At 43.0% G+C, this 27,511-nt stretch overlaps 3 protein-coding genes across 10 annotated transcripts; 1 reads left to right on the forward strand and 2 right to left on the reverse strand.

Annotated features, from left to right (window-relative positions):
- Positions 1–107: 107 nt before the first annotated feature.
- Positions 108–12,416, reverse strand: LOC129173057 (leucine-rich repeat and immunoglobulin-like domain-containing nogo receptor-interacting protein 1). Of its 2 annotated transcripts, none has more exons than XM_054763524.1 (5): positions 9,257–12,416; positions 4,027–8,491; positions 3,909–3,945; positions 3,280–3,358; positions 108–2,364 (listed from the first exon to the last, which is right to left on the reverse strand). In XM_054763524.1, the coding sequence occupies exon 5, from the start codon at positions 2,356–2,358 to the stop codon at positions 532–534; it is 1,827 nt and encodes a 608-aa protein (XP_054619499.1). In that variant the 5' UTR covers positions 2,359–2,364; positions 3,280–3,358; positions 3,909–3,945; positions 4,027–8,491; positions 9,257–12,416; the 3' UTR covers positions 108–531. The 2 variants fall into 2 exon arrangements, with proteins under 2 accessions (XP_054619499.1, XP_054619498.1); XM_054763523.1 differs by having other exon boundaries at positions 108–2,367.
- Positions 3,869–12,647, forward strand: LOC129173058 (cathepsin K-like). 7 transcript variants are annotated; one of them, XM_054763526.1, is made up of 13 exons: positions 3,869–4,211; positions 4,661–4,770; positions 7,172–7,291; positions 7,361–7,461; positions 7,612–7,993; positions 8,348–8,502; positions 9,279–9,406; positions 9,659–9,781; positions 9,845–9,997; positions 10,055–10,279; positions 11,462–11,627; positions 11,691–11,793; positions 11,858–12,647. In XM_054763526.1, the coding sequence occupies exons 5-13, from the start codon at positions 7,773–7,775 to the stop codon at positions 11,955–11,957; spliced, it is 1,374 nt and encodes a 457-aa protein (XP_054619501.1). In that variant the 5' UTR covers positions 3,869–4,211; positions 4,661–4,770; positions 7,172–7,291; positions 7,361–7,461; positions 7,612–7,772; the 3' UTR covers positions 11,958–12,647. The 7 variants fall into 7 exon arrangements, with proteins under 7 accessions (XP_054619501.1, XP_054619503.1, XP_054619500.1 ...); XM_054763528.1 differs by lacking the exon at positions 3,869–4,211 and having other exon boundaries at positions 4,468–4,770; positions 7,612–7,682; positions 7,766–7,993; XM_054763525.1 differs by lacking the exon at positions 3,869–4,211 and having other exon boundaries at positions 4,468–4,770.
- Positions 12,648–14,551: 1,904 nt separating this feature from the next.
- On the reverse strand, positions 14,552–27,053 carry LOC129173056 (synaptic vesicle glycoprotein 2A-like). Its single transcript, XM_054763522.1, has 13 exons — positions 26,910–27,053; positions 21,878–22,576; positions 20,455–20,635; positions 20,233–20,384; positions 20,003–20,136; positions 19,818–19,907; positions 18,820–18,927; positions 18,363–18,451; positions 18,074–18,238; positions 17,854–17,987; positions 16,309–16,515; positions 16,045–16,204; positions 14,552–14,950 (listed from the first exon to the last, which is right to left on the reverse strand). The coding sequence occupies exons 2-13, from the start codon at positions 22,491–22,493 to the stop codon at positions 14,767–14,769; spliced, it is 2,220 nt and encodes a 739-aa protein (XP_054619497.1). The 5' UTR covers positions 22,494–22,576; positions 26,910–27,053; the 3' UTR covers positions 14,552–14,766.
- Positions 27,054–27,511: the final 458 nt, after the last annotated feature.

The following is a 27,511-nucleotide window of genomic DNA, read 5'->3' on the forward strand; positions in this document are numbered from 1 at the left end:
CAAAATAAAGCGGTTTTCAACACAGCGCGTCAAATTGCAATTCACACAGCCACCTACGAATGTACAGTATGTAATCCACACTAAGCGTCTAACGTCCAAATAGTTATTAATAATGATAATATTGCTAGTATAATGAGAAGCAAGGATTGAGATTCGGCTGCTCAGAGCTGATCTGTGAATGGAGAGTGGCTTATTTTGGAAATTTAAGCACAATACAAAACCACACGGCAAATGTTAAAATTGGATGTACTTTATTTAATGAAAACACAGAAAAATGCAATAAAATTATGTAGAATGAAATTAAAGTAGCAGAGTAACCTTAATATAAGGTTAAATACACATTTTTTTCTCAACATACATAGACTTGATATAACCTGACTTGTTGCAATTTGCCTGCTAAGGAGAAAAAAATAGTATTTACCGGAATGGGCTGAATAAATTGTTTTCATTTCATTCTGCAATAAGCCATTATAACCCAATATTGATGTTTTGTTTTTAGTTAGCAACTGTTTAAAATCACTTTTATTATGTTCACATCAGTTTCATGGTAAACCTGCTGGTTTCCATGTAGTTGCCCGTGCCACCATTACTGCTCGTCACGCTACGTGGCACGTACGCAATGGTGGCGGTGTGCTTTAGCTGCCCTTTACCCTTACTCCACAAGAAGATGAAGACGAAACACACGCTCACCGAGCTGAAAAACGAAAGGACGCCGATGGCCGCTGCTATCAGCAGCGTCTTGACGTCGATCGGGATCTCCTGCGGGCCGCTTGCACGTCCCGGAGAGGTGGACGGGAAGACCAGCCAGCTTTTAAGATGAAAAGGGTTTGAGGATGAGGAGAAACCTTGGACTTGGAGGCTGATAGGCGACGTGTCATTTCCCGCCACATTGGACGCCATGCAGCGATAAGTACCGCTGTCCTGAGGCTGAGCATAGCGAACCTCCAGCGAGCCGTTGGCAAGGGCTCGTATCCTGCCCACGTCGCTCAAAGCTCTACGCTGTGGGCTCAACCAAGTGACAGATGGCGCAGGGTCACCTTCCGCATGGCAGTAGAAGACGACCGTGTGCCCCTGATCCACCCTCACCTGCTGAGGTTGGCGTCTTTGTATACGAGGTGGCCGGCATGTGAGCAGGACTTCCGCTTCGGAGTGCTCCAGAAAATTCCACCAACCCTGCGACTGGAGAGTAGTACACACTGGAGAACGTCCACCAAAGCTGAGAGAGGAGTGTCGGTGGACCAGCCACAGCAGGCGGCAGTCGCAGGAAAGGGGGTTGGCGTCTAGGCCTAAATGCTGGAGGGCGTCGACGGAATGAAAGACGCCCTCCTGGAGCGTGCTCAGAAGGTTTCCTGACACATTGAGGAGGTTCAGATTTGTCAAACCAGCAAAGGCCATGAGTTCAACATGCAGAAGATGTCCTCCAACGAGATGGAGCTCTTGGAGCCTGAGCAGGTCACCAAGCTGGTTGGCGTGGATGTGAGTGATGGGGTTATACGACAGGTCAAGGTGGACAAGATAGACTAGATGATGCAAAGGGACGTAAGGGATGGTGCTGAGGTTGCATCTTCTAATAGTGAGCGATGTCAGATTGAGGCCAACGAGGCTGTTTGCTGACAGTGCCTCCAGTCTGAGCCAATCAGAGATGACGAGCTGCTTGAGACGCACCAAGCCGATGAAAGCATAGCTTGGCAGCGAGCTGGAGCCAAGACGGTACAAATACAAACTAGTCAGTCCGCCAACATGTGCCAGCGCCTCTGTGGGCACTGAAGTCACGTTGCAGGCGTCCAGGTGGAGCTGGCGCAGGCCGCTTAGGCCGGCAAAGGCCTGGCGAGAGATGAAGACCAGGTCGTTTTGCAGCGCTTTCATCACACGCAGCCTCGCTACGTCTTTAAAGGTGTAATCAAGGAAGCCCAAGAGCTCATTGCTGCTCACGTCCAGCAGTTGCAGCTCTGACAAGCCGGAAAAAGCTCCAACGGGAAGAACCTTCAGGAGATTACGAGCAAGGTGCAGATTGATGAGGCTCTTCAACCCGAGGAACGCGTCCACCTCGATGTACGCAAGCAGGTTGTCGCTCAAATCCAAGCCTAAAAGTCGCGCCAGAGCTCCAAAGTGCTGAGGTGCCAGAGTCCTGATGGCGTTGTGGCTCAGGTTCAGCTGAGTGGCATCAGGAGGCAGATGTTCAGGAACAGCGCTGAGGCGGCCGTAAGAGCAGTTGACCCGCCATGTGGTCACGTCGCAGCCGCACAAGTGAGGACACGATGGCGACGGTGGAGGCGGAGCTTCTGAAGTTAACACCATGCCAGCTGCCAACATGCAGAAAGCCCCCAAGCGCAGTCTGTGATGGCGGGCTGCCTGCATGGGAGACTGCTGCGGAAAAAATGCGTAAATATAACAAACAGCTCTCAGCATGATGCCTCCTACACCAGTGTCAAAATATTCCAATCATAATAAAACATATAAATTAGTAAACCCATTTAATGAAGACATATTACAGTATTAAAATAAATATCTTAATAGTTTTTTCACTTCTGTAATTAATGCAGTGCAATTCTACGCAAGTGTAAAAATATTCTAAAAATACTACATTTTAATTCATAAACGAATTTAATTAATTTAAACATGAAATGACATTAAGATAGAATAATATTACATATTATTATTGTATTAAAATAAATATGATCTTAGTTTTTCCATTTGTGTAATTAATGCTGGGCAGTTTTACACCAATGTAAAAATATTGTAAATCATTTAAATTAATAAGCACATGTCAAAATATTTTTTTACGTAATTACTTTAAAAATATAATAATTATTACATACTATTATAGTAGTTAAATGTGTTTAGAAAGTGTTGCACTTGTGTAATTAATGCAGTGAGGTTTTACACCAATATATTCTAAAAATAATACGTTTAAAAAGTATTCCCACATTAAATTACTGTAAAATATAGTATTTGGTAAATATTATTGTAGTATTATTATAAATATACTAATATTTCCCACTGGTGTAATTAATAAGGTAAAAGAAATTGAGACAGCTCTTAGCGCAGTGCAGTTCTACACAGTGTAAAATGATCCAAAAAACAACACCGTTTAATTAACATGTCCAAATGTTCAATATATTATTTGCTAAATATTATTATAGTATTATAATAAACATATATCAATATTTTCCACTTGTGAATTTAATAAATAATGTAACCCAAATATTAGAAACTCCACTGAAAATTGTACTTTTTAAAAGTCACAAATTAATATTTTTTTAAAAAGCCAATTCTCACCTCTTAGATAACAGGAAGTAGACTTTCATAACCAAACAGCAGTTTAAGGAGGAGTTTTGTCCAACAAACACAGAAAAAACTGAAACAGAGAAAGCAAATTACGGCAGTTTTTATAATTTCCTACAAAAAAAAATCAGGTCACTAACTTGTTTTAAAGTTCCACTACTCGACCAGTAGGGGGCGACAAAAACACATCACAGTTTACAGTTTACAGTATGTTCAATCACCAAGGGGAGAATTAAAATAGCTTCTATCCTCTAAATAATTCATAATAAACACTATTTATTTGCATGGAGTCTGAGGTAGAATCTCAGGTAAAGCACTGAAAATTACAACACTCCAGATTTTTTTTTTTTACCAAAAAGTGAGAGGAACAAGTGGCACCTGTCGGTGTGACGTCATCGCCGTTATTTGGCTACTTTTCTCACATGCTGCAAGATGCAACATGAGATGGCCGTGTTAATAACCTAAAGATGATGATGTTTGTTTTTTTGCACTAACATATTCAGCAAAATATCAGCCAATTTTGTCTTGTGTTGCATAGAATGTGACTATGATTTTGCTGGAGGTAAAGAGGTGCAGTGGAACAATCATTTGAAAGCGTAGAAAAATAAGACTTTGTGACTCACCAGTTGTCATGCTCTCTCATTATCATTGCTCCATTTCCTGGATAAAAAAAAAATTACATTTAGAAGATGAGTTTTTCTATCAATAAAGTAAAGCCACACAAAAAAGACTCAAAAGTACCTTCGGCAGCTTAAAAATGAAGCTCGTGACCCGCCAGGTTGTTTCATATTGCACTGGCGTCCTCATGGCAACAACAACACTGACGGCGGTGGGAACCTGGTGCAGGGAGCAGGGCGCATGCTGGGGGATTATATGTGCTGCCTGGTGGCCTCGGTCCAAGGCTGGACGCAAGGAGGCAGGCGCAGGTCAGCCAAATGCTGGGAGTCAGGAGCGGCGGCAGATGGAAGAGAATCTCCGCATTGGCTTTTTTGGAAAAGCAGGAAGTGCTTTCAGCTTTATGACGCTGAAGGGCAACAGGTGACAGTTGAGGACCGCCATTTGCATAAGACATCCAAAAAATGGCTTGCGATGTCAACAAAATTGTGACAGAATGTCCTGCATCTGCACCTCTGTCCAGATCTGCACCAATCTTTTAATGTATTCTAGCTTGGCACCACACCTCACCCCCTCAAGTGTTGTCAAAATCTATTAACTATTTTTGGGTAATCCTGCTCCAAAGCAAAGAAACTGTGACGAAAACACCTTCTTATTACCTCAGATAGTTCATTTATAATCAAATCGTTTTCTTTAAACATGCTTGGATGCTTTTTTATTGCGGTTCTGAATGGTTGCTGTGCATGTGCCGTCACCACAGAAGAAGACACACGGCGCTGAGTCAGGAACTCAGCCATCTGCTACCTCCGGGGGACCCGATCTCACCAGCCGCTATCAGTCCAAGCCCGGATTCGTAGAGAGGTGGGGGTGGTGAGTGGAAGCCCGGCACGTTGCGTAACAACGGTCGTCAGTATTGTCAGTGCATTGTCTCATTTTTTGGTTGTTGTGGTGACAGCTGGGATAGTTCCTGGAAGCTGTGATCATACATGAGTATATTTAGCTCACTTAGCATGACGCCACCATAAAACAGGACTACTAGAGGACTGCGACACCCTGGAAGTTATGATATGATCAATTTCACAGCATAAGCCCTAACCGGCTTCTTCGTGTCTTTCTTTGTGTCGCTTCCACCTTCAGATTCTATTTTGGATTCACGTGACGGCCCATCAAGCATTGAAAAACAGAAAAAATAAGGGGCTTGCTTTATTTACCAGTACACCACAACTACTAACGATTGGACTCCCATCATGTAGATTTTGTTTCTTTTTCTTAGTTTTTATATTTGTTTAGTCAACAACAAAGGACAACACTTTCCTCAAGCAGAAATCTTGTTTGTAGTTGTAGTTTTAGTCATTTGCTTCGCATGGCAAAGGCAAAGAACTACAAACAGCAGTTTGCTGTATTCAACGTACAAGCACAAAATTAACGTCATTATCAAAAATTAACATAAGTATCAATGTTGTCCAACTAAAAACATTCATTTATTTATTTCTGAGCCGCTGAATCCTCATTAGGGTCGTGGGGCATGCTGGAGCCTATCCCAGCTGACTTCGGGCGAGAGGTGGGGTACACCCTGGGCTGCTGGCCAGCCAATGGCAGGGCACATATAGACAAACAACCATTCACACTCACATTCATTCCTATGGACAATTTAGAGTCACCGATTAACCTGGCATGCGTGTTTTTGGGATGTGAGAAGAAACCGGAGTACCTGCAGAAAACCCACGAACGCACGGAGATGTATCTTCAAATTTTGTCTTTTTGTGTGTGTACAGTGTTCCCTCGTTTATCGCGGGGGACAGGTTCCCAAAATAGCCCGCAATGAGTGAAATCCGCAAAGTAGCCAACTATATTTCTTTACAATTATTATAAATGTTTGAAGGCTGTAAAACCCCTCACCATACTCATTATACACTTTTCTCAGACAGGCAATAACATTTTCTCACATTTCTGTCTTGTTTAAACACTCTCAAATTTCAAATTTCGTTTAAATTTCAATGATCAACATACTAGCTTGGACACAAGAAATTAATAAGTGACTCACATGTATTTCGCTCCTCTGACAGGGCCCCATTTTGGCGCCGTTCGGCTGTGGCGTTTTTGTATCCTTGTTAAAATTTTCCTCACACGGTTAGCTTCTCCTGTTTCTTCTGTTGTTTACAGTATTGGCGGTTAGCAAGCAGCTCACACGGTTAGCTAGTTTGGTAGCCATGACCACAACAGGAGATGCAGGAAGGAGATTGGCTGCAGACCATTGTCAATCAGTCACGACGCAGAAGACAATGGACGGTGCAGACAGAAGAGTGAGAATAGCGAGACACTAAAGCACAGAACTACAACACTCAACTTCCCACAATGCAATTCTTCTTAAAGGCTCCACCTGTGACAGCATTCATACGCTGTAAAAAAAATTAAAAAGCACTAAAATTGCAATAAAAAAATCAGCGAAACAGAAAGTCCCTGAACGGTGAACTGCGATCGAGCTAGGGAACACTGCATTTAAAGAATAAAAAATACATAAAGATGAAAGGCTTTTAACTGGATGCATTAAAATATGATGTATAGCTTAGTGTTTCCCACAAGACTGCAATCTACCTGTGGCAGTGGGTCGTGGGGGTGATGTCATTCTCTAATTTGCATAATTGGCCATTGAGAGAGACATAAGATGAGCAAAAAACCTGAAAAGAAAACAATATGTTTAGAAACACAAATTGACTTTCTTCTGTCACCTTCTTTTGTGTTTTTACTTCACAGCAGCACCCCCGCTGCTCGTTGAGAAGAGAGATACATGCTCTCATGTTAGTCTCCACAAGTGTCCAATAAGACTAGAAAATGTTGCTAGCTGCTTTTGTGGAAAAAGACAATCTGGAGGGGTCCAAATACTCGCTAATTGTAGCCGCTTAATTGGCAACACTGATCCCTCCTGCTACGTCTTCTTGAGGTGTGTTTAGAAGCAGTGTTATGATGCCATGTACTGTACGGAGTTGGAACGCCATGCTACATTCACAGACAGTCCCGTTATGATGTGTTTATGGGCGAGGGTGAACAGGCAGTGCCAAATCTATTTGTGGCGGGCCGTAAGGGAAACACTGGCTTAGCATGATAAAAGAAATATTTAATGAATTTTTGATCATTATTATTGAAGCCAAGCAGCTCCTAATTGGATCTAATAAAAAAAAATTGAGGCCAATTCAGAAGCTCATAACAAAAATGAACAATTAGACATGACCATGATATTTTAACATGATAGCAATTCAACTTTTTTTTGCAGGATGCACATTCTTTGCACCGTGCTGTTTTCTGGCTTACTGGTCCTGAGCTGCTCTTCTTCATCTTTGGACCACATGTGGCTAACATGGACCTCCAGCATGACCAGGTTTATCAGAACCAGGTAAGACAGTGGATTAAAGCTGTATAGCTTGCTGAGTGTTCTTTTTGTTGTTGTTGTATTTTCCTTCAGGAGAGCCGTATTGGAGAAGAACGTGGAAGCTTAGACACAACTGGGAGGTTTTGGCAGGGAAACAGAGCTTCAGGCTGGGACTGAACCACCGGGCAGACATGGTAAGTCCATTCTAAGAATACTGCACATGAGTTTCAATGCGGATGGAAGCTTGTCTAGTCTTGTCAGTGCTATTTTGAACTAAAGCAGACTGACCTCCAGTGGTGAAAGGTGGTTACTACGCTACCATACTGTTTTTCTCTCTTCTTCAGACAGTAGAGGAGGTCAACAGTTGAAACACCTGATGTTGCCTCACAGTGTGGACGGGAGGACCAAGGGCTTGGTCAGTCCTGTGCAGAACCAAATAGGCCATTTTTGTTTAACTGGAGAACGTTCCTCCAATGAATGACACCATCTTCTTTCAAGTTCTTTCATGAGGCTCATGCTGGGCCCTCAGCGCTTTGGGGGCCCTGGAGGGCCACATGAAGAAGAAGACCAGGGCCCTGGTGCTGCTCAGCCCACAGAACTTGGTGGACTGCAGCAGCCAAGACGGCAACCGTGGCTGCAGAGGAGGTTACATCACCCAGGCTTACCAATATGTCGCACACAACCAAGGCGTCGACTTGGAACGCTCCTACACCATACGAGCACCAGGTCATTATGACCGTGCACACAGCAGCCACTTTATTAGGTACACCTATACACTCTGTATGTTCAGCAAAATGTTTATCATTTGCAGTGGTGGGGCTGCCTCTCACAACTGAAGCATAGTGCAGGTGTACCTAATGAATAGTCCACTGTATGCTCAGTAACACCCTGCCGTACACAAACACCAAGCTAGAAAAACATGTTTACCATCATTTTGTTTGATCTCAGCAGGTGTCGGGAGTGAAATCACCTCACAGATGCAGCGTGATTGCATGAATAATGTGCATATTTCATAAGCTAAGTTATGTATTCATAAAAGATGCATGGATACCAATACGGAAATGATATCTCTACTTGCAGGATGGGCGGTATCGCCATGGTGGGGGGAAAGGCTGGCCACTGCTCCAGCTTCTGCGTGCTTCCGCGGAGGGACGAGGCAGAGCCGCAGGCCGCCGTGAGACGCGTGGCTGTGGCCGTGAATGTTGTGCTGCCGTCCTTCCAAATCTACAAGGGAGGTGAGAATGACGGACAGCTTGGCAATGTTTACTGTGAAAGTCAGCAATATAATACAAAAAAACATTTGATCCATTTACCACTTCAGAATAGTTATTTTTTTAGAGTCTGGTTAGACGGGGCCATGCTGTCACTAAGCTACGGTGCCAACAGAATGGACTAGAATTCTGAACAAAATATCACATATCATTACAATGCAATTATGCCCCCAGTAGCATAGTGTTTGACATCATTTGTGATCGTATAATTTCATAGACATTGTTCCTCAAACTGCTTAAAATGTTTTACTTTGTAAGATGCCATTATTTAACACTAACAGGATTTTAATTTCATAGATATTAATAAATACTTTAATGCCATTTTCTTCCATATGTAGTTGGATTTTTAGGGTTGTGCAAGGGGCTGCATCATGCGGAGAGCCGTGTCTAATATTTTGACCTTCTTGTGTAGCTAGATTGGTTCAAATAAAGTTACAAATAAATGTTAGAAACAACACAATAATAACCAGACTGTGCAAACGTTTTGTCTTTGTATGCTGTGGCGGGTCAGCAATGGAGGTCTTTCACCTAAAAACCAATGAAGAAGAGCAAGTAGTGATGATGTCATCAGCCTCTGATGGGCTGCAGGTGTGCAACCAATTAGATAAAAGGGGGCTTACGTGTGTATGTAGTGTGTGTTTGCTGTTCTCTTTCTCAGGTGGGATGTGTTTCATGCTGTGGTATCCCTGTGCAAGTGTCAGGACAGCATTTCTCTTACCTTTACAGCTTTGTTTTTGCAGATCTAGAAATGTTTCGGAGCCTGCTGTTCGCCATCTTGTGGGGATTAGCAGAGGCCGACATCAGTCCGGCTCTGGATGATCACTGGGAGCTCTGGAAGAAGATGCATAACAAGGTTTACTCTCATCAGGTACAAAGTTATATGCGTTTTTTTGTTCTTATTGGCTTAAAGGTCCCATGTCATTTTTTCCCCATCTGTTTTAAATACTGTAAGTCTCAGAGGTGCAACAGTTGTATTGTCCAATATCTGTCCTTGACACTGGGATTTACTACTAAGACGCTGTTTTGTGTGTCTTTAGACAAATGGACTCAACACAACTGGTGCTCATGAACAGGCTTTATACTTCTTTAAAAGTCACTTTTGCATCATGTGTCTTTTTAGGTGGAGGAGTCTGGTCGCAGGCAGATCTGGGAAGAGAACCTACAGATGATAAACGTCCACAACCTGGAAACCTCCCTGGGCTTGCACACCTTTGAGTTGGCCATGAACCACCTGGGAGACCTGGTGAGAAGACGAGCAAAGCATGAACTCTGTAATCTGCCCTGATATGATCTTGCCATGTTGCAGACCAGAGAGGAGATCAGCGGCACCCTCACTGGCACCATCATTCCCTCAGACCTGGAAAGGTATCATTTTAACTTCAACTGGGACAAAAGCAGTCGGCTGCCGCACTCGCTGGACTGGAGGGAAAGAGGCCTGGTGACTGAGGTCAAGATGCAGGTGAACGCCATCAAGTCTTCTTGGTAATATTGCATAAAAACCAAAACTCCTCTGCAGGGTCCTTGTGGGTCCTGCTGGGCCTTCAGTGCCGTGGGAGCTCTGGAAGGTCAACTGAAGAAGACAACGGGGGTCCTGACGTCCTTGAGTCCACAGAACCTGGTGGATTGTTCCCTCGAGTACGGCAACCATGGTTGCCATGGCGGCTTCATGGCAAACGCTTTTAAATATGTCAACCAGAACAAGGGCATCGACTCGGACAATACCTATCCCTACATGGGAAAGGTGAGCTCTTTCAAGGAAAACGGCACTTTTTTTTTCTTTTTTTTTTTTAGAATTTTGCCCATAATCCACAATAATTGAGACATGAGCCCACGTTCTTTTCTGTGCGTTCTAAAGATATAAAAACGGCTTTAAAAAAGGCAGCTAAGAATGCAAGTAATGGCACACCTACGCCATTTAGAAAGGTCGCTATTAACACCAAGTTTTCTATCCATGCTGTGAGCATGTGGTAATGGACGCACTCGTGATAACATGGAATACCGTGTTTTGGTCATTTTAAGCATTAGCGAAACGTCCTCCCTGGGTGCATTAAAACACTCCAGAACACTATTGGTCACGAGATACAGCAGATTAAAATACTGTTTCATGAAACTAACATCGAAAACACAAGTTGTTGCTCCAATGTGTTAACATTGTGCAATGTTGTGTTGATAAATGAAAAGACGAGTAGGGTATCATTGTTACAATCTACGTTAACTGCATGCCGGCAGTCCTCCTTCGCTGTATTGGCGGCGATGATGTTGCTTTTAGCAGTCATCTTTTGGGAACTCTTAACACTCCATAATTACGTACTCATTTCTTGTAAATTTAAAAACTAGTTGGTATTGCTTCACTTTTCAGCGGAAGTAGAATCATGACATCAAATGCCCCCTTTCGTGTGAACGCGCACTTGGCACAAAGCCGAAAACCAGACTTGAAGTCTGATTGCGGATGTTGGCTTTTGTCGAGCTGCATCTTGAGCACAAAGCATGGATTTGTTGAGCCATTTTCGCTGCATGTCCACCTAGCGTTTACTTTTCCAATATGCAGCGTTACTTTCGCCAGTGGCCTGAGGCCTTGTGAGTGTGTGTGTGGTGAAGCTAGTAGCTAGATGGTGTCACTACACCATTAATGTAGTTCTTCATAACGTTAATGTCGCTGTAGCTTGGTTAATATGCAGGTCACATGATATAAATGAGCGCTGTTGGCACTTTTTTTTCAGGCATTATAGGCAGAATAGTTGTCTCACTACGTGCATTCTTAGCTGCCTCTTTTAAAATGCACAGAAAAGTGAGAATTTTGGAATCAAAATGAAATATACAGATTTTTTTTCTTTTTTTTTTTTTAAACAAAGGTTTGGTTTTAACCTACATTGTCATTAATAGACAAATGATTTTAAACGTTACTTTGATTTTTGTCTTTCAGCGTGGCGAGTGCAAGTACAACGTGCAGGATCGTGCTGCCAACTGTTCAGGTTACGTGTACATCCCAAAGGGGAATGAAAAGGCACTAAAGATGGCGCTGGCAATGGTTGGGCCAATTTCCATCGCCGTGGACGCTTCACGACCCAAATTCCATTTTTACCGTCACGGTGAGGTGAATGGTTTGCATGTTAAACTGACTAATTTGTGAGGGTGTTTTTTTGGCTGTCCAGGTGTGTACCAGGACAACACGTGCACGCACAAAGTCAACCATGGCGTGCTAGCTGTGGGCTACGGCACAGAAAAAGGAAGTGACTACTGGCTGGTCAAGAACAGGTCTCATTTAAAATGTTTGCAAGGTGGTTGAATGATGTGCTTTTAAATAAGCTTTTAATTGCAGCTGGGGCGTCCGTTATGGCGACGAGGGCTACATCAAGATGGCTCGGAACCGACGCAACCAGTGTGGCATTGCGCTCTATGCTTGTTTTCCTGTCATGTGACAACATGAAGGCACGTGTACACAGCCACGATGGCTACTAATGGCAGTTATTTTTTTTTTTAAAAGAATAAAGTATTTGTATTAAAGGTGTTGTCTGCCTTGGTTGGGTACTCCATGGGGGATGCAACTTGAATTTGCTGTAGGCATTAAAACATCCTTCCTGCCTTGACATTACAAGCCATGCCCCATGTAACACATGCATGCACAATACTTATATTTGGCAAAGTTTAGCTGTTATCACTGAATGTACAGCCAATAACTGGTTGCTTCTGAGGCTGCCTGTGTATGTGAACGCCACTAGTAAGATGCTAGATGGTTGGGTTTGTGTTTTTAAGTTTAGTTTTTCTGGATGTCCAGTCCACCCCATAGTCCCAACATTCAGTCAATGAACCTACATTTTATACACAAAGACAACACACCAAAGAGGTTTTGTACATATTTTTTTTCTCATCTGCCAAATAGTTTTCCTGAATTTTCCACAAATTCCATACTTGCACATACAAACATCAATTTTTTTTTATTTTTTTTTTTTTTACATACAGTAGTTTATGTTGATTCTTTTTTTTTCAATTGCACTCACATTTAAAGTAGTTTTTGTTCAAATAAAGATTGGGGAAAACAAAAATAGTCCAACTATGATGGATTCTCGCAGTTCTTTGTCCAGATTTGGGATTTTCTGGCATGGATTTGTCCTTGTGTCCATTTTAAGACAAAAAGTCCATCCTTTGATCGGAAAAACTGTTCATTTTGACTCCAACAAACGATAGGGATCCATTTGATAGCTTTACATATACAATATACTGTTTATATTTCATTCTACACATAGTAACAAATAGTTATCAAGGGCACTCTTTGGATGACTTTCAGGTTTAGCGGTTATTGCCCCAATCAAAGATGGGCGAGGGCCCATTTCTCACCATTGCTGTTACATTACTCTTGAGTAACTTGGGTGTATACATCTGTTTTTTAGAAAAAAGAAATACAAAATAAAGGAGCACAGTCACCACTTTCAGAACACATACTCAACATTTCACCAATGTTAAACCCACTTTTTAACCAAGAACAACCACTGCAAGCAACGAATCAATGTTGTCGTCGTCATCGGACACTGAAAAAACTGGCTTTTCAAAAGACACAAACTGGCTGGCATACAAGGACGTCCAAAAAGTCAGACAACACGACACAAACATGCGTCACGCACGATGGCTTGACTTGAATTAGGAGTCAAGTCGGCTGTAAATTGAGGATTTTTTCTCCTTTTTTTGTAAATAGACTAGAGAGAGCACCCCACGAGTCTCAGTTTCTATGTTTACACGCCACGCAGCATACATGAGGTGTTTCTTAAGTAAAGCCAAAAAAAAGTTTTAAAAATGCATGTAGATGTTTTTAATGCAAATAATCTCTCAAACTGTGTATTTATTTAGTCTTTAAGACTAATTCATTTTGGGAAGGAAACACATTCACTCTCACCGTTAGCCTAGCTAGCTTAGCGGACAAACCGGCAGTAAGGCGAATGTGTGGAATTTGCGATAGCATTTCTTGTGGCTATATTTCAGATTTATACACAACGGATGTCTCTTTTTACATTATTAGCTTTACTCGCTAACGTTTTTGTGGTTTTTAACTTAAAGTTAATAGCTGCTTTCCCCACTGTTTCTAGGCCAAGCTATGCTAACTGCCGTTTATGCTAGGCTAGGCTAGGCTAAACACGCAATGCATTCAAGCCTCACTCGTTGATTGTCTGCACACAAGTTTCATGTACATTTTGGGGGGAATTATGTTTATAAGCCTCAAAGTATCAAACGTAAATGTGTCTTTTAGTAAACGTCTGTTATATATGTCCCGTTTTTTGTGCCGCGTTAGTATGTAATCATTATCAACTTTTAGATTGGTCCCATTTGTGCTTATGACTATCATGGAGTTATATCGTTAAAAACAAGCAAATTGATCGTTCTAAAATAGCAGACAGTATGACTAATTAATGTAAACATAAGTGAAGCACTCACCTGAGCTACTGTGTCGATTCAATTGTAAATAGTGTAAACACTGCTGCTGCTTGGTACATTCTGCTCTTCAGAAGCAATCAATAGTAAATAAAAGTATTTTTTATGAGAAAGTCTTGGAATGATGCGAGTTTTCTCTCTCACACACGCACGCGCACGCAAATATATGCAACTCACTTGCACATTAAAACAAATTTAGGCAACTCAATCGTCAACACTGGACTTGAAATAAAACATAGTCCCAGCAGAGGGCGCTGTGCGACTTTTTTAACAAGAAGAGTGGAGCGACACACAGGGAGGAACCGGGTTAAAAGTACTGCAACCCCATTTTACATTTAACAGAGAATCCTGGGAACTGCTTTTGAGAAAGAGATGAAGGTAGTAAGAATAAATGTGAAAAAAATAGATTCAAAAGCAAAAGTAATGCCTGGATTAAATGGTTAAATCAAGCAGCCAAGTCATGAAAGAGAAATTCATTTTGCGACGCTCTCTAAGAAAATGGCTTGTTTTCTATGCGCCCGTGTGCTCTCCTGTCATTCACAATGACGTCATCCACATGTCAGCGGATTCTGGACTTGACAAAAAATGGTGAGTCTGTGTGTGTGTGTGTGTGTGTGTGTGTGTGTGTGTGTGTGTGTGTGCGTGTGTGTGTGTGTGTGTGTGTGTGTGTGTGTGTGTGTGTGCGTGTGTGTGGTGGTTTGGGAGTGTGACAGACAAGCGGCGCTGAAGCTCTCAAGGGATGTTCGGGTCCCCGGTTGTCATGCACTCGCTCCGAGCTTTGGACACCCCCCAGCTGGACACCTGCTACTACTGCAGCACCTGGCCCCGCGTTTCAGGCAACTTTGTGGCAAGGAAACTACCTGCGGCCAGGGCACCGGCGGCAAAGAGGATGGGCACGGCCTTGGTGATGCCAACGAAGGACTGGAAGATGCTGATGCCCAGGACGGCCGCCACCTTGCACAGGGCGTTCAAGAAGCCAAAGGCCGTGGTCCTGATCATAACATCACGGCGCAAAAACAATACATGACTTGAACTAGTTTGTTGTTTTAAATTTCTAAGTACAATATTACTTTAAGAATTTAATGTAAGTAGCAGTAGTACAGTACTTATATATAATACATCTTTTAGCATTTTTTGTTGTTTTTAATTATATTTTTTATTATGATATTTTAAATATCATAAATATATATGTCCTACTCAGTTGCAGAGGGCCTTTATCAGAGGTAAGGCAGTTATTCCAGACAGCACCATTATTATATCAAGCATTTTACCAGACTGACACATGTGATCAATATTATAACATTAACATCATTTAATAATAGTCTCATAAAACATTTATTCAAGGTGAGGAGACAAATGCATTTTTTATCAAATCCAATATGTGCATAATTTTTACAAAAGTGTTTACCAGAGGTAAGGTGTTTATTGGAGAAAAGGTATTTATTGACATTACACAAACGCATTTGTACAATAAAACTGCGTTAAATCTCTACGCAACATTTTTACAACCAAAGCGTTTTTTAGAGGTAAGGCCTTTATTTCCAAAAATGCATTTATAATACTAGTTTAGCTTCTTATAATATGATTTTATAAGATTAAGATTATATCTACCTTTAAAAAAAAAAGAAGGTATTGAAGGTGAGGCATTTATTGGTTTATTTATTTATTTCTACAGGTGTATTTTTACTCAACTAATCGTAATATATTCATACGTATTGGAAAAAATATTATACTACAATATTATGTATGTATCATTTTTTAAAATGAAGGCTTTATTGGAGGTGAGGTATTTATTAGAGAGGAGAACTATTTATACAAACGCATTTTATCATAACATTAATTAATTGGTAGCATTTTTTTTTTTACAAATCATTGATTACAGGTAAGAGAGAAGACCTATAGAAATGTATCGTATTTTATAGCAATATATATACAGTATTGATTTTTATACATACTATTTATAACCAATAAATAATGATAAAAATATTAAATATATTAAAAAATATACTGTATTTTTTAAAATGATTCTCTGTATATTCAACGAGTACATTGTGACATTTTAGCGGACGAAAAAGTGGTCCTTACCGTTTGTCTGAGGGGTAGAGCTCCACCGTGATGACATCCAGAGCGTTCCATGAGGCGATGCTGATGCCGCCAAAGAGACACAACAGGGCGATCATCCCCGACTCACTATTTCCGAACATCAGGAAGAAGCAGCTGACACACGATATGACGCTGGACCCCGCTATGTGTGTGTGTGTGTATGTGTGTGTGTGTGTGTAGGAGAAAGAAGACCATTAGTGCTGCGGAGGATGACAAATGAATGATCGGTTGCACTGATTGGCCTACCCAGCATCCTCAGACGGCCTATTTTGTCCATCAGCAGAGCCGAGACGATGTTGCCGGGCAGGACGGCCAGCGTGCCGAGGAAGTTGACGAAGTAGATCATGTAGGCGTTGTTGAAGTCGTCGCTGAAGTCCAGCATGCAGCCCTCCTTGTTGTGAAGGAACGTGCTGTTCACCAGCTTGCAGTCCACAAACCTGTACTTGAACAAGTCTGACACAACACAAATGTTCTTACGACAAATGCCATCCGTTCCACGAACGCATCACAGCATATCACAGCAGTCCAGGAACGCCATCAACGTCCAATCATGCCATCTAGTGGCTGTGAGCGGTATGGTTGATGACATCCCAGCAATGTGGTTGGAGGTTAATCGTAGCGTTCATTTGTACTTGTGGACGCTGTGGAAAAAGCAGCATGCCTCAGTTAATCGCTGGTGTGTCGTCCACTTGAATAAATCAACATGTCACACTAGATATTCAAATTCATACGTTATCACTAAGTACCACTTAACACCAAAGTAAACGAATAAATATCTATTTATATATAACATTTACTACAATAAGCGAAGATTTATTCATGGAAAAAGTATTTTGAAAATATATTTTCTAAATATTATATATTATATAGAAATAAAATTCAAAGTACATATAATTATTAAATAATAACATAAATAATGTAATAATAATATTAAATACTATTACTAATAAAATGCATGTGCACAAATAAAATACATAATCTAACTTTTTTTTATATTTGACACATTTTAAAACTTATTATTGTTATTATTTCTTATTCCAATTGGTGATGGTTTCATTTTATTTGAACATGCATACAAGTTACAGTGGAATACATCACATAATTCATTTCACAGTTGCACATGTCCAAAAGGAGTCGGAAGAAGCAAAGCTGAGTTAATCCGACCCCCCGTCCGTTCCACATCTATTGCAGTACATTTATTCACTCCTTGTGTTCCATAAGAGTGATAAGGTAATGTAACAATATGCCCATTTTTGTTCATAAATAAATAACATAGAAATCATATATAATAAACAGTGTATTAATAAATAATAATAAGTAGAGACAAACCATTAAAGACTTTTCCTCCTTGTAAGTCGCAAACATCAACTGCTTGTATTGTTTCTTGACTTCGCTCATGTCGGTGCACTGATTGACTTCCTTACTCAATCCGTTCTATAATTTGATTCCACGTACTGAAATGCTGTGGGTTTTTAGCGTTGTTCTTGAATTATTATTATTATTGTTATTATTATTATTACATAGGGCTTAATTCTAAAAATGCCACCTACTCTCTGCAGTTGAGTAACTACTGTATATTCCCTCAGACGTCATTGAGAAAACACATCACTGTTGAATCCGCACCGACCACTCCAATGCCATCAGGAAGGCTTCAATGATGTGTTTACGTTGCCACGGCAACACCTCCGCAGCACTGGTAACCCTGGGTTACTGACAACACGCGTCTCCACGGCCACTCGTGTGGCTAAAAACGACTCGAGGCTGGTTTGAGCCCAGCATTGGCGCGGGTACCTGTGTTATAAAACAGGCTGGCGATGAAGGTGCAGTTCCTGAAGACGGTGTGCGTGGAGGTGATGTCCTCAAAGTAGCACTCCTCAAACACCGAGTCCTCAAACACCATCGACTTCATCTTCAGGTTGAGGAACCTGAGGTAAAGAGCAGATACGGTAGATGTGTGTGTGTGTGCATGCTTCACATGGTGGCGCTCCTATCTAGTGTACATGTTACCCACTTATCGTTGAAGTAGTGGCCTTGGCGGTGCACCTGGTTTTCCAGGGTGAAGTTAAAGGTGACGTGCTCCACGCGCTCCTTGCTGAAGGTCTTGGTGCGGGACTCGTACTCCTGCTTCTGGATGTACTTGATCATGTCCGGGAACCACACGGTCAGGCCGTAGTAGCTGCAAACAGGAGTTATGACCAAACGCCCATTGTGTGATACGGTATGTGTCGATACGTGCTGATATCTGTGTAACTGAAGATGAAAAACACCCAAATAGAACATAAATCGTGAGGTGTGTTTACCTGAAAGACATGGTGAACCACACGGCCATCAGCATGAAAGTGGTCCGTTTGTATTCCGGGGTGAAGCAGGCAATAATATTATTCCGAATCTGCAATGATATTTCAAAATAATCATAATCATAATAATAATAATAATAGTAAGAAGCACTCCAGGGTGAGTCACTTCCTTGTATATTTTAAGGCTACAGTATATGAAAACACACACAAAAACATCACCACAGGCTGTCACGTGCATGCCAAAGCAACAGGTGGCGCTCTAACACCTGACTCTCAGGCCATGTAAGAAGCCAGAAGAAAGCCACTTCCGGACAAGAACGTCACACTTACAATACAAAATGACCAAAACGAGGAATGTTTGATGATAGTTGGTTTATTTATAAGCAGGCAACTTCTGGGGACGCCGTGGATAATTGGAGCATTTACGATAATCCATCATGTCACCTTGACTTCTGCTCACCTGCTGGGAGAGGCTCATGATCTTGAGCCTGTAGCGCTGCCAGACGGGCGTGTCGGTGCCAGTGTCCACCAACTCGTCCATCTGTTTCACCGTCTTGATGGTGGTGACCTTGGGCGAAAGGAGGAAGAGTCACCTCAGGCTTCAACTGCTCACATTCTCAGCCGGCAGGAGTTCTACAAGGTGTGCACAATCATTAGGCAAGGGTTCCACAGCATCTTTTTTATTTTCCAACTCCTGTAGAGAGTAAACGTGAATGCTGGTAGGACTGAAATACGTATGCTGATGTTTATTTGTGTCATGATGGAAGATGTGGCCTATACGCCTGTGAATGTTCTTATTCTTATCTTATTCTCAGGGCATTTCATCGACCGCAACTGGACTGTTCAGGTTGTCTTGAAAGTTGTGGCCTATAAGAAAACCAGCACTCTTGTGTGTGTATGCACTAATAGGCACACGATACTGGTGCACACAAACGGATGCCCCTAAAAGGCTCCCAATAATAGTGTGTACTAATAGGTGCATGATAATGGTGCACACTAATAGGTGCATGATAATGGTGCACACTAATAGGTGCATGATAATGGTGCACACTAATAGGTGCATGATAATGGTGCACACTAATAGGCGTACAATAATGGTGCACACTAATAGGTGCATGATAATGGTGCACACTAATAGGCGTACAATAATGGTGTGCACTAATAGGTGCATGATAATAAGCGTCCAATAATAGCGCACGCTAATAAGCGCATGATAATAGTGCACACTAAAAAGCTCCCCAAAAATTGTGCACGCTAAAAGTTGCATGATAATGGTGCACACACACTGTAGATATTCTCCTAAGAACGGCAAAGCCTCACTTGCACGTTTTTAAATATTCATCTTTGAGTGTTCTTAACATTTAGGACAGACACAGAGCATTGCTGCTGTTCAGTGATAAACCAAATCCTCAAGAATGCAACTTGAAAAGCAATAAATGTTGACGTTTGTGTGCTCACGGTGAAGACTTTCTCCGGGTGTCCCTTGGCCCTCATGTTGGTGTCGTGGACTTGCTTGAGAATCATCCAGCCTTCATCGTGTTTTCCATTCTGTTACCAAAGGAAAATCCCAGGTGCATTCATTCTTGCACTTTTCAAATCTTACATGTAACACAGCATGTTGTTAGCCTCGAGGGTCAGCTGACCTCCAGGTAGAAACGTGGGCTCTCCGGCATGGCGTTGAGGGCAGCGATGGCGGCCACGGAGGGGAAGGCGCACACCAACACAAATACACGCCAGCTGTGGAACTGATAAGCCGAGCCCATCTGGAAGCTCCACCCTGACAAAGCAGGACGACAAGCAGTAACGCGTACAGCATGTATAGAAGTATATTATGGACAACTTGCTTTGCTCCACGAACTCCATCTCATCTGACCATAGTGGGGGATGATGGCCCACGCCATGGCCGACGCGTAAATCCCACCAATCATCCAGAACATGCAGAGCCAACTGAGGTGTTCGCCTCGCTTCTCCTGGGACAGGAACTCCGAGTAGTAGGAGAAGACGATGGGGATGGAGCCTCCGATGCTGCAGAGATGGCAGAAGACGTGAGCCCCGCCTGCCGTAAAAGGATATTTCTTTCATTGGTGATAATTACCCAACACCCGACAGGAGCCTGCAGAAGAGGAAGGTGCTGTAGCCCTGCACGAACGACGAGAAGAAGGAGAAGATGCTGTTGATGGAGAGGGAGATGAGGAGAGACTGGCGGCGGCCGATGCGGTCGGCCAGAGCTCCCCAGAGGAACGCCCCCACCATCATGCCGAAATACACAATGAGACCTGAGGAGAGACAGCAACAGACACCATTAAGGGGCATGCACGATATCAGCAACATAAACTAACGAGAGTCGATACATTTGTGTTGCCTTCGCAAAGATTATGTTGACTTTTCATTGAAACTCAAGGCCGTAAATACAAAGAAGGTGACCACAATGTTAGGAACACCCCTTTGTTTCAGGCTGCTGGAGCAGCAAACATTTACATGAGTTCATCAAAGAAATAATACAAAAAGAAATACAAATAAATAAAACACATCATTATAAATAACAAATGAAAAACTAAAATTAGAATAATTACGATTTAAAAACTCTAATTGAAGTAGTTATATTATTATGGTATGGCAGCATCGGGAGAGCTGTTTCTAATATTTTGACCACTTCAAAGTGTTGCATTGCTCATATAATATAAAGAATAAATAATAGGGACGCTCCAATCAGGGTGTTATGCTGCCGATTCCCGTCATCCGTGAGTACAATCAGGCGATACTGATCACATCGATCACGTGTAGATTTTTACATGAATTTCTGATGAGTGCTCTTGGCCAGGGGTGCCGTATGAGGGGGAAACGTTGAGCTGGTCATCTCGTCCGATGAATTCAGCTATTTTTGGGGTTATTTGCTGTGACCGGGCTGTGACCTTCAGTGTTCACTGGGGCGGTTTGCAGCTGGGTGCGAAGCTTCTGGCCTCCAAATCCGAAGCCATGGTTCTCAGCGGGAAAAGAGTGGCTTGCTCCCTCCGGGTTGGGAATGAGGTCCTGCCTCAGGTGGAGGAATGAGGCGTTGCAAGGCATTTATCGCCATTTGCTGATCACAGGATTTTATGCGGAAATCGGTGGCCGATCGATCGGAGCATCCCTAATAAGTAAAAAGTGAGCTGCCTTAATAATAACAACATTCATGTTCAATTTTGATGGACGCTGTCACTCAGGTTGCCATAAAAAAAACCAAAATATTAGAAACACCGAAGAAGAAGGTATTTTTGGTGAAAAATGCAATATATTCAACCAATGTGTGTATTTGTTGAAATGAATTTAATGACAAGTATGTTTTATCATTGTGAACCGATTCAAATTTGGTGCAAAACTGGATAAAAGTGCGCTTTTGTGAAGTGTGCATCTGTTAAAGCGTCCGATGTGTTTGGTGGAGGTCTATGTGACTGACTGGTCCTGTTAAAGGCACAATAAGTGATTCCGGCTGCGTGTGCGTGTGCCTAATGAACGCATGCATTTGATGGTGAACATACCCAGCATGCTCTTGTTGGGTTCAGACAGACACATGTCCTTCTCAGCGCTGGGGAGGACAAACCCGACCACAAAGATCTCCACGCCATCGGCCATCAGCGCCAGGCCCAGCACAAAGTAGAGGGTCCACTGGAACTTGCCGTGTCCGCACTCCTGCAGGATGGTCTCGTACTGCTGGGCCAGCTCCTCCTGGTCTTTCCTCCTCTCCGCCTCGGACACCCCGACGTCTCGAAACTGCTGAGCGCCAGCCGCCACCGAGCCGGGCCCCCCGGCCAGGCTGCCCTTGCCCGAGTCGGCCCTGGGGATCCCCTGGTACTCGCCCTCGTAGATCTCGTCATCCTCGTCGTGGCCCTCAGTGGAGTCGCTGTGGCCGCCCTCGTCGTCGTCATTGGCCGCCTGGCTATCGCCGCGGTAGTAGCCGCCGCCGTCCTGGCCGCCTTGCGCCGGGTAGTCGTCGTCGTCGTCCTCCTCGAAGCGGCTGTAGGAGCGCCGGCTGTACTCGTCGTTCATGCGGTCCACCGTGCGGCCCACCTTCTTGGAGGCCTGGCGCTTCACCTCCTTGGCGATGTCTTTGGCACCTTTGATGAAGGCGGTCCGATTCTGATAGCCGTCCTCCATCTTGCGAGGTCGGGAGATGCTCCGATTCGAGGATTATGGTCACCTGGAGCTTCTGTTTGATGGTCAAATCCCTCACAGAATCCCTGGGGAAGACAATCAAGATAACAGACCAATCAATGAAAAGCCACCCGACCATCAAGGCAGCTTGAAAAACATCCACCAGGCTCTGCATCGACCCCGCGTGACTTGTGAGCTGAGTCACAGCATCCCGCAGCTTTTCTTCAAGCTTCTCACAAAATACTGTCCAAAACGTCGCCTGGAAACTTGACAGTTTGGTCACCTGGCCTCGACTCTTGCAGATTTCCAAAAGCCATAAGTGTGTTTTGATTTGGTTTTCTGTGAGAAAATTCACAGACGACCACAGAACCGGCGAACAGGGCCGCCCTCGGTCGCTACTCTATGCCTCAAGGTGGGGATGAGCATCCTTTGCGCATTTGCCGAGAATGCGCCCCTTAAGTTCTACTTCTCAAAAAATACAGTCCAAAATCACGGTGGTTCAGTTTTTTGGAGCCTCTGAAGTCTCCTGAAACGTGGCATTTGACTATTTTGTCATACTCAAATTTTGAAAGATTTTTTTTCCTGTGTTTTTTTGTTTTCTTTTGGCAGAAAAAGCTGAAAAATGTGATGATAATCACAGAACCACAAATGAAACGTATTGAGACGACGTAAGCCTTGCACACACGTCTCTGTCCAGGCTGCTCAGTACAAGACGGCAACCATAATAGTGAAAAAAAAGAGCTGCCGAGAAGTCATTAATATTTCATGGCGATGGGAAAAAGAGTTGTCATCCACAAAGCGCTGCATCGACTACCCTGCTTGACTTGCATGAGTTCTCTTCATGCACGTGTCTCACAAAAATACAGTCCAAAATGATCACAATCCATTTTTTGGGGGTAAAAAAGCGCCTCTAATGTTGCATAAAACGTGGAGTTCGACCATTTTGTGATGCCTCCTCAAATCTTGCAAAATTAGTGTCCCAAGTGTGTTTTGCTTTGGCTTTTCTGTGAGTGTTTTTTTTTTTAACAATTTAAATTGAAATTGCACTTATTGTGGCATAGTAAGCATTATATGCATGTCTCTGCTGTCCAGGCTGCTCAGTACAAAATGGCAAGCATAACAGTGACAAAAAGGGAACGTACGTAAGTCAGTAATACTTCATAATAACAGGCGCGGATTTAGAGGGGGGGTGGGGGGTGTACAGGCACCCACGATTTTGTTTGCCACAATAAAAGCTAATAAAATGATAAACCATCCTGGATTCCAGTCACCCAGTCCCAGTGAAGGTACATGTTCTGAATTCTGGGCGCGTGGTGGACGCATATGCCAGAATGCAAGCGAGACGCATGCTATTCCTGAAGCCACTGTCAGGCTGATCATTTACATTGGACATTGAATGTGTGCTGTACATGGCTATTCAGGTGGAGGTACAAAACAAAGGTTCTGGCATCATGACTATAAGGAAAACTGACTATTCTCAATGAAAATGAACCAGAAAAGCGATCCCCAGTGACATAAAATTATACTCAAATCCTCGGAATTTACAGCTGCTTCAAATTAGAAAATATTTCAGGAAATTGAGCTAAAATGGGTTTCTCCTAGTACGGGTAATTTTATAAATAGAATGTTTTGGCGTAAACGATATATTCCAAAGATAAAAATAACAACAAACTCTTGAAATTAAGGACATGAAATTGGCCTCAGATATCACCAGATTGCAGGAAATGAGGTCTAACTTTTAAATTTAAAAAAAAAGCTAGATCCGCCCCTGTATGCTAGCAGCCCCGCCTCCACCCACCAAGAGAAAGAGACTTTATGACTGACAAAAGGGCTCACTCCGTTCATGCCCTTGTTCTTCTAACAAACGCTCCAAGGTGCTGAAAGCAATGTACAGAGTGAACCCACTTCCTTCCTGTTTGGAGGCGAGAGATGAGGAAAACAGACACGCACGCACATGGCGATATATTGAGACTGGCAAAATGATCAAGTTCTTATTGTGTGATTAATTCATTCATTCATTCATTATCGTCCCAGTCCTAGGGCCTTTTAATCTTGTCACTTTTAATCTTGCGAGATCTTGTGACACGCCTACCCGGACGCCATCAATATTTCGCGGTAGTCGCCACCCGGCGACATCATTCATTTGGTTATCTTCTTTTTACACTTCTATGATAGTTCAAATGTTACCATAAAAACACGTGTACAGTTAATACAATGATTTACAACGGTGACAGTTTGACCCTGGGACTGACCATTTCTATTTCTATTCTTTCTTGTGGGAGAAAATGTTTTGATATTCAAGCGGATTGATGGCGAGTGTGTGCAGATTTCCTTTCTTGCCACAAACTTGTAAAAGCAGCAAATAACAAAGCAGCGACGGCGGAGAAACTGTTCACCGAGCACCGAGTCATGGAGACACGGGGCGCTGAAACAAGTGAGGCATGAAATGGAGGAAAACGAGATATTTCATCAACGTCCGCGCAAACATGAACACAACATCACCGCTGGTGTGTGGCCTTGCGTTACTTGTGGCTTCCTGGGTGATGTTTGTGGTGCAAGCGCTCTACGATGTGTTTCCCTATTGTGGTCCTCGGGGGCCGCCGTACTCGCTGCTGCACGTTGGTCGCCATAAAACAACATGTCACTCTGGGTTTGTGCTGCCCCCCCCCTTCTTCATGGCTTCATTTTAAAAGAGCTACAAAAGACACAAAGCCTGGAAGGTGATAAAAGTCCAGACGTAGAAGGTGACGAGATAAACACAACATGACTGCACCGCATCACACTCACACCTGTTTGTCATATTTACACCACACACGCTCAACTAACCGTCCAATGACGTCACTCGGCAAAAACAGCACAGCACTCCTGTCATGTAGACAATGTTTACGCAGAAGGTTCTTAAAAGCAGCAGAGCGCTCCCGTCATAGAGAGGATCTTTGGCCAGTGTTTTTGCAGTAGGTCCTTCAAAACTGAGCACGCCTGTCATAGAGAGGATCTTGGACTAGCATTTTTTTTTCAGTCAATTTTAAAAAAGAGCAGAACACTCCTGTCATATAGAGGATCTTTGGCCAGTGTTTTTGCAGTAGGTCTTTCAAAACTGAGCACTCCTGTCATATAGAGGATCTTTGACTCGCGTTTTTGCCGTCGATTCTTAAAAACAGCAAAGCTCTTTTGTCAGATAGAGGATCTTTGACTACAATTTTTTTCCATCCGATTCGTAAAAACAGCAGCACACTCCTGTCATATAGAGGATCTTGGACTAGCTTTTATGCGGTCAGGTCTTGAAAACCGCAGAGCTATCATGTTATATAGAGGATCTTTGACTCGCGTTTTTGCCGTCGATTCTTAAAAACAGCAAAGCTCTCTTGTCAAATAGAAGATCTTTGACTACAATTTTTTTCCATCCGATTCGTAAAAACAGCAGCACACTCCTGTCATATAGAGGATCTTTGCCGAGCATTTTTTGCAGTCGGTCCTCAACAACAGCAAAGGCATCCCGATACATGAGAGGATGTTTGATAGTGTCCTTTAAAACTGCACATATATAAAGGATATTTGTATTTGGTGGGTCCCTATAAACAGCAGATTGCTCCTGCCAAATAGAGGATCTTTGACTGGTGTTTTTCAGTAGATTGATATTGTGTTGTGTGAGTGTGTACTGACATACAACACAGTTCAAGCGTGTAAAATGACACCATAGCATTAATAAGATGAAAGAGTAATACAGTAAGTGTTCCTAATGTAGTGTAATCTAATGTAATGTAACGTGTGCTTCACTGACAGCTGTTGTGCTTTTGTTTAATTTGCTCCAACACGAGACACTGCAGGAGGTGGGAAATACACATTTTAGAAAAAAGAAGAAGCTCCGAAGGCTAATGGATAAAAAATGAGCAACAGCTTAGCACGCAAGTGGTAAATCTTATCTGTCTATTTGCATGCATGCGTGTGTTGTGTTGTGTTTGCATTGGTGTGTTTTTGGTGTCTGGCAGCGCAGGTGCAAGAGTCATATTGTGCAAATGAAACCTCCAGTGCATCCATAATGGTCTCTCTGCTTCTCTGGAAGACGAGAGAGGAGGGGGAAAGGCCTCATCGCAAACTGGCTCGCTTGCACACTTTACACACACTACATTTTTTTTCAAATGTGCCACACACACGCGAAGGTGGAAATAATGGCCAATTGTGTGTGTTTTGATACGGGAGCTAAATCTTGCTTGTCACGACCTGGATGAGAATGCAGGCCCGATTCACACGCACACACAAAAAATGGAGCGTTAATTGTTGCGTGGAAGAGAACACGCCCATCGTGTCCCCCTCGTAGCTTGAGGGAGGAGGGGGGGGGAAATATTTTAAAATGGCAACAACAAAAAAGACGCGGAAAAGCCATCGTTAACATTTCTAATGAAATGTACAAGGACTCACCCCGCGATGCCTGCGATGTCTCAGCCCTGGTGAGGATGATGGTGGTGGTGGTGGTGATGATGAGGAAGAGGGGGAGAAGGAGGAGGCTGTTGCTGTGAAGCGAGTGATGATGCTGTGGAGGAGCCCACGCCTTCCACACACACACACACACACACACGCGCGCAGTCATCATGTGCGTGGGTCCCCTCCCCCGCCCCAAAAGAACCCCCTCCCTCCTTCCGTTTGGCCCACGCACATATTTCCTAGATGTGTTTTTTTTTTGTTTCCATTAAATTCACATGATCGACTGCACATTCGCACCCAATACGAGCGGATACGCACGTGCAGGCACACCTGACTCCCGTTGCCATGGCGACAACTTGCCATCACTCCTTGCAGCATCAAGTGCCGTGCGGTGAGGGAGGGGCGGTGGTGGTTAAAGTACGATGAAGCTGTCAAATGACGTCATCGCTATGGCAACACGTAAAGGGTGTACGCAAATGAGAAGCTAAATGCTAACATGGATATTATATGGTCATTTGTCTCGCGCTAGCAAACTGCAAAATTGCCAGATATTTTCATCTGGTGTATAATTATTAATCTACTTTTTCACACTGTAGCAG

Source organism: Dunckerocampus dactyliophorus, chromosome 20 (assembly GCF_027744805.1).
Source record: "Dunckerocampus dactyliophorus isolate RoL2022-P2 chromosome 20, RoL_Ddac_1.1, whole genome shotgun sequence".
NCBI classification, from domain to species: Eukaryota; Metazoa; Chordata; class Actinopteri; order Syngnathiformes; family Syngnathidae; genus Dunckerocampus; species Dunckerocampus dactyliophorus.

What these genes read in the sequence shown, in the direction of transcription:
- LOC129173057 (XM_054763524.1), bottom strand. Translation starts at nt 2,358, where the DNA reads ATGCAGGCAGCCCGCCATCACAGACTGCGCTTGGGGGCTTTCTGCATG.
- LOC129173058 (XM_054763526.1), top strand. Translation starts at nt 7,773, where the DNA reads ATGAGGCTCATGCTGGGCCCTCAGCGCTTTGGGGGCCCTGGAGGGCCA. An exon ending in ACAAGGTTTACTCTCATCAG is followed by an intron (nt 9,407 to 9,658) that starts GTACAAAGTTAT and finishes GTGTCTTTTTAG; the next exon opens with GTGGAGGAGTCTGGTCGCAG. An exon ending in ATTCCATTTTTACCGTCACG is followed by an intron (nt 11,628 to 11,690) that starts GTGAGGTGAATG and finishes TTGGCTGTCCAG; the next exon opens with GTGTGTACCAGGACAACACG.
- LOC129173056 (XM_054763522.1), bottom strand. Translation starts at nt 22,493, where the DNA reads ATGGAGGACGGCTATCAGAATCGGACCGCCTTCATCAAAGGTGCCAAA. An exon ending in GCCCACGTTTCTACCTGGAG is followed by an intron (nt 19,908 to 20,002) that starts GTCAGCTGACCC and finishes CTTTGGTAACAG; the next exon opens with AATGGAAAACACGATGAAGG. An exon ending in TCATGAGCCTCTCCCAGCAG is followed by an intron (nt 18,452 to 18,819) that starts GTGAGCAGAAGT and finishes ATATCATTGCAG; the next exon opens with ATTCGGAATAATATTATTGC.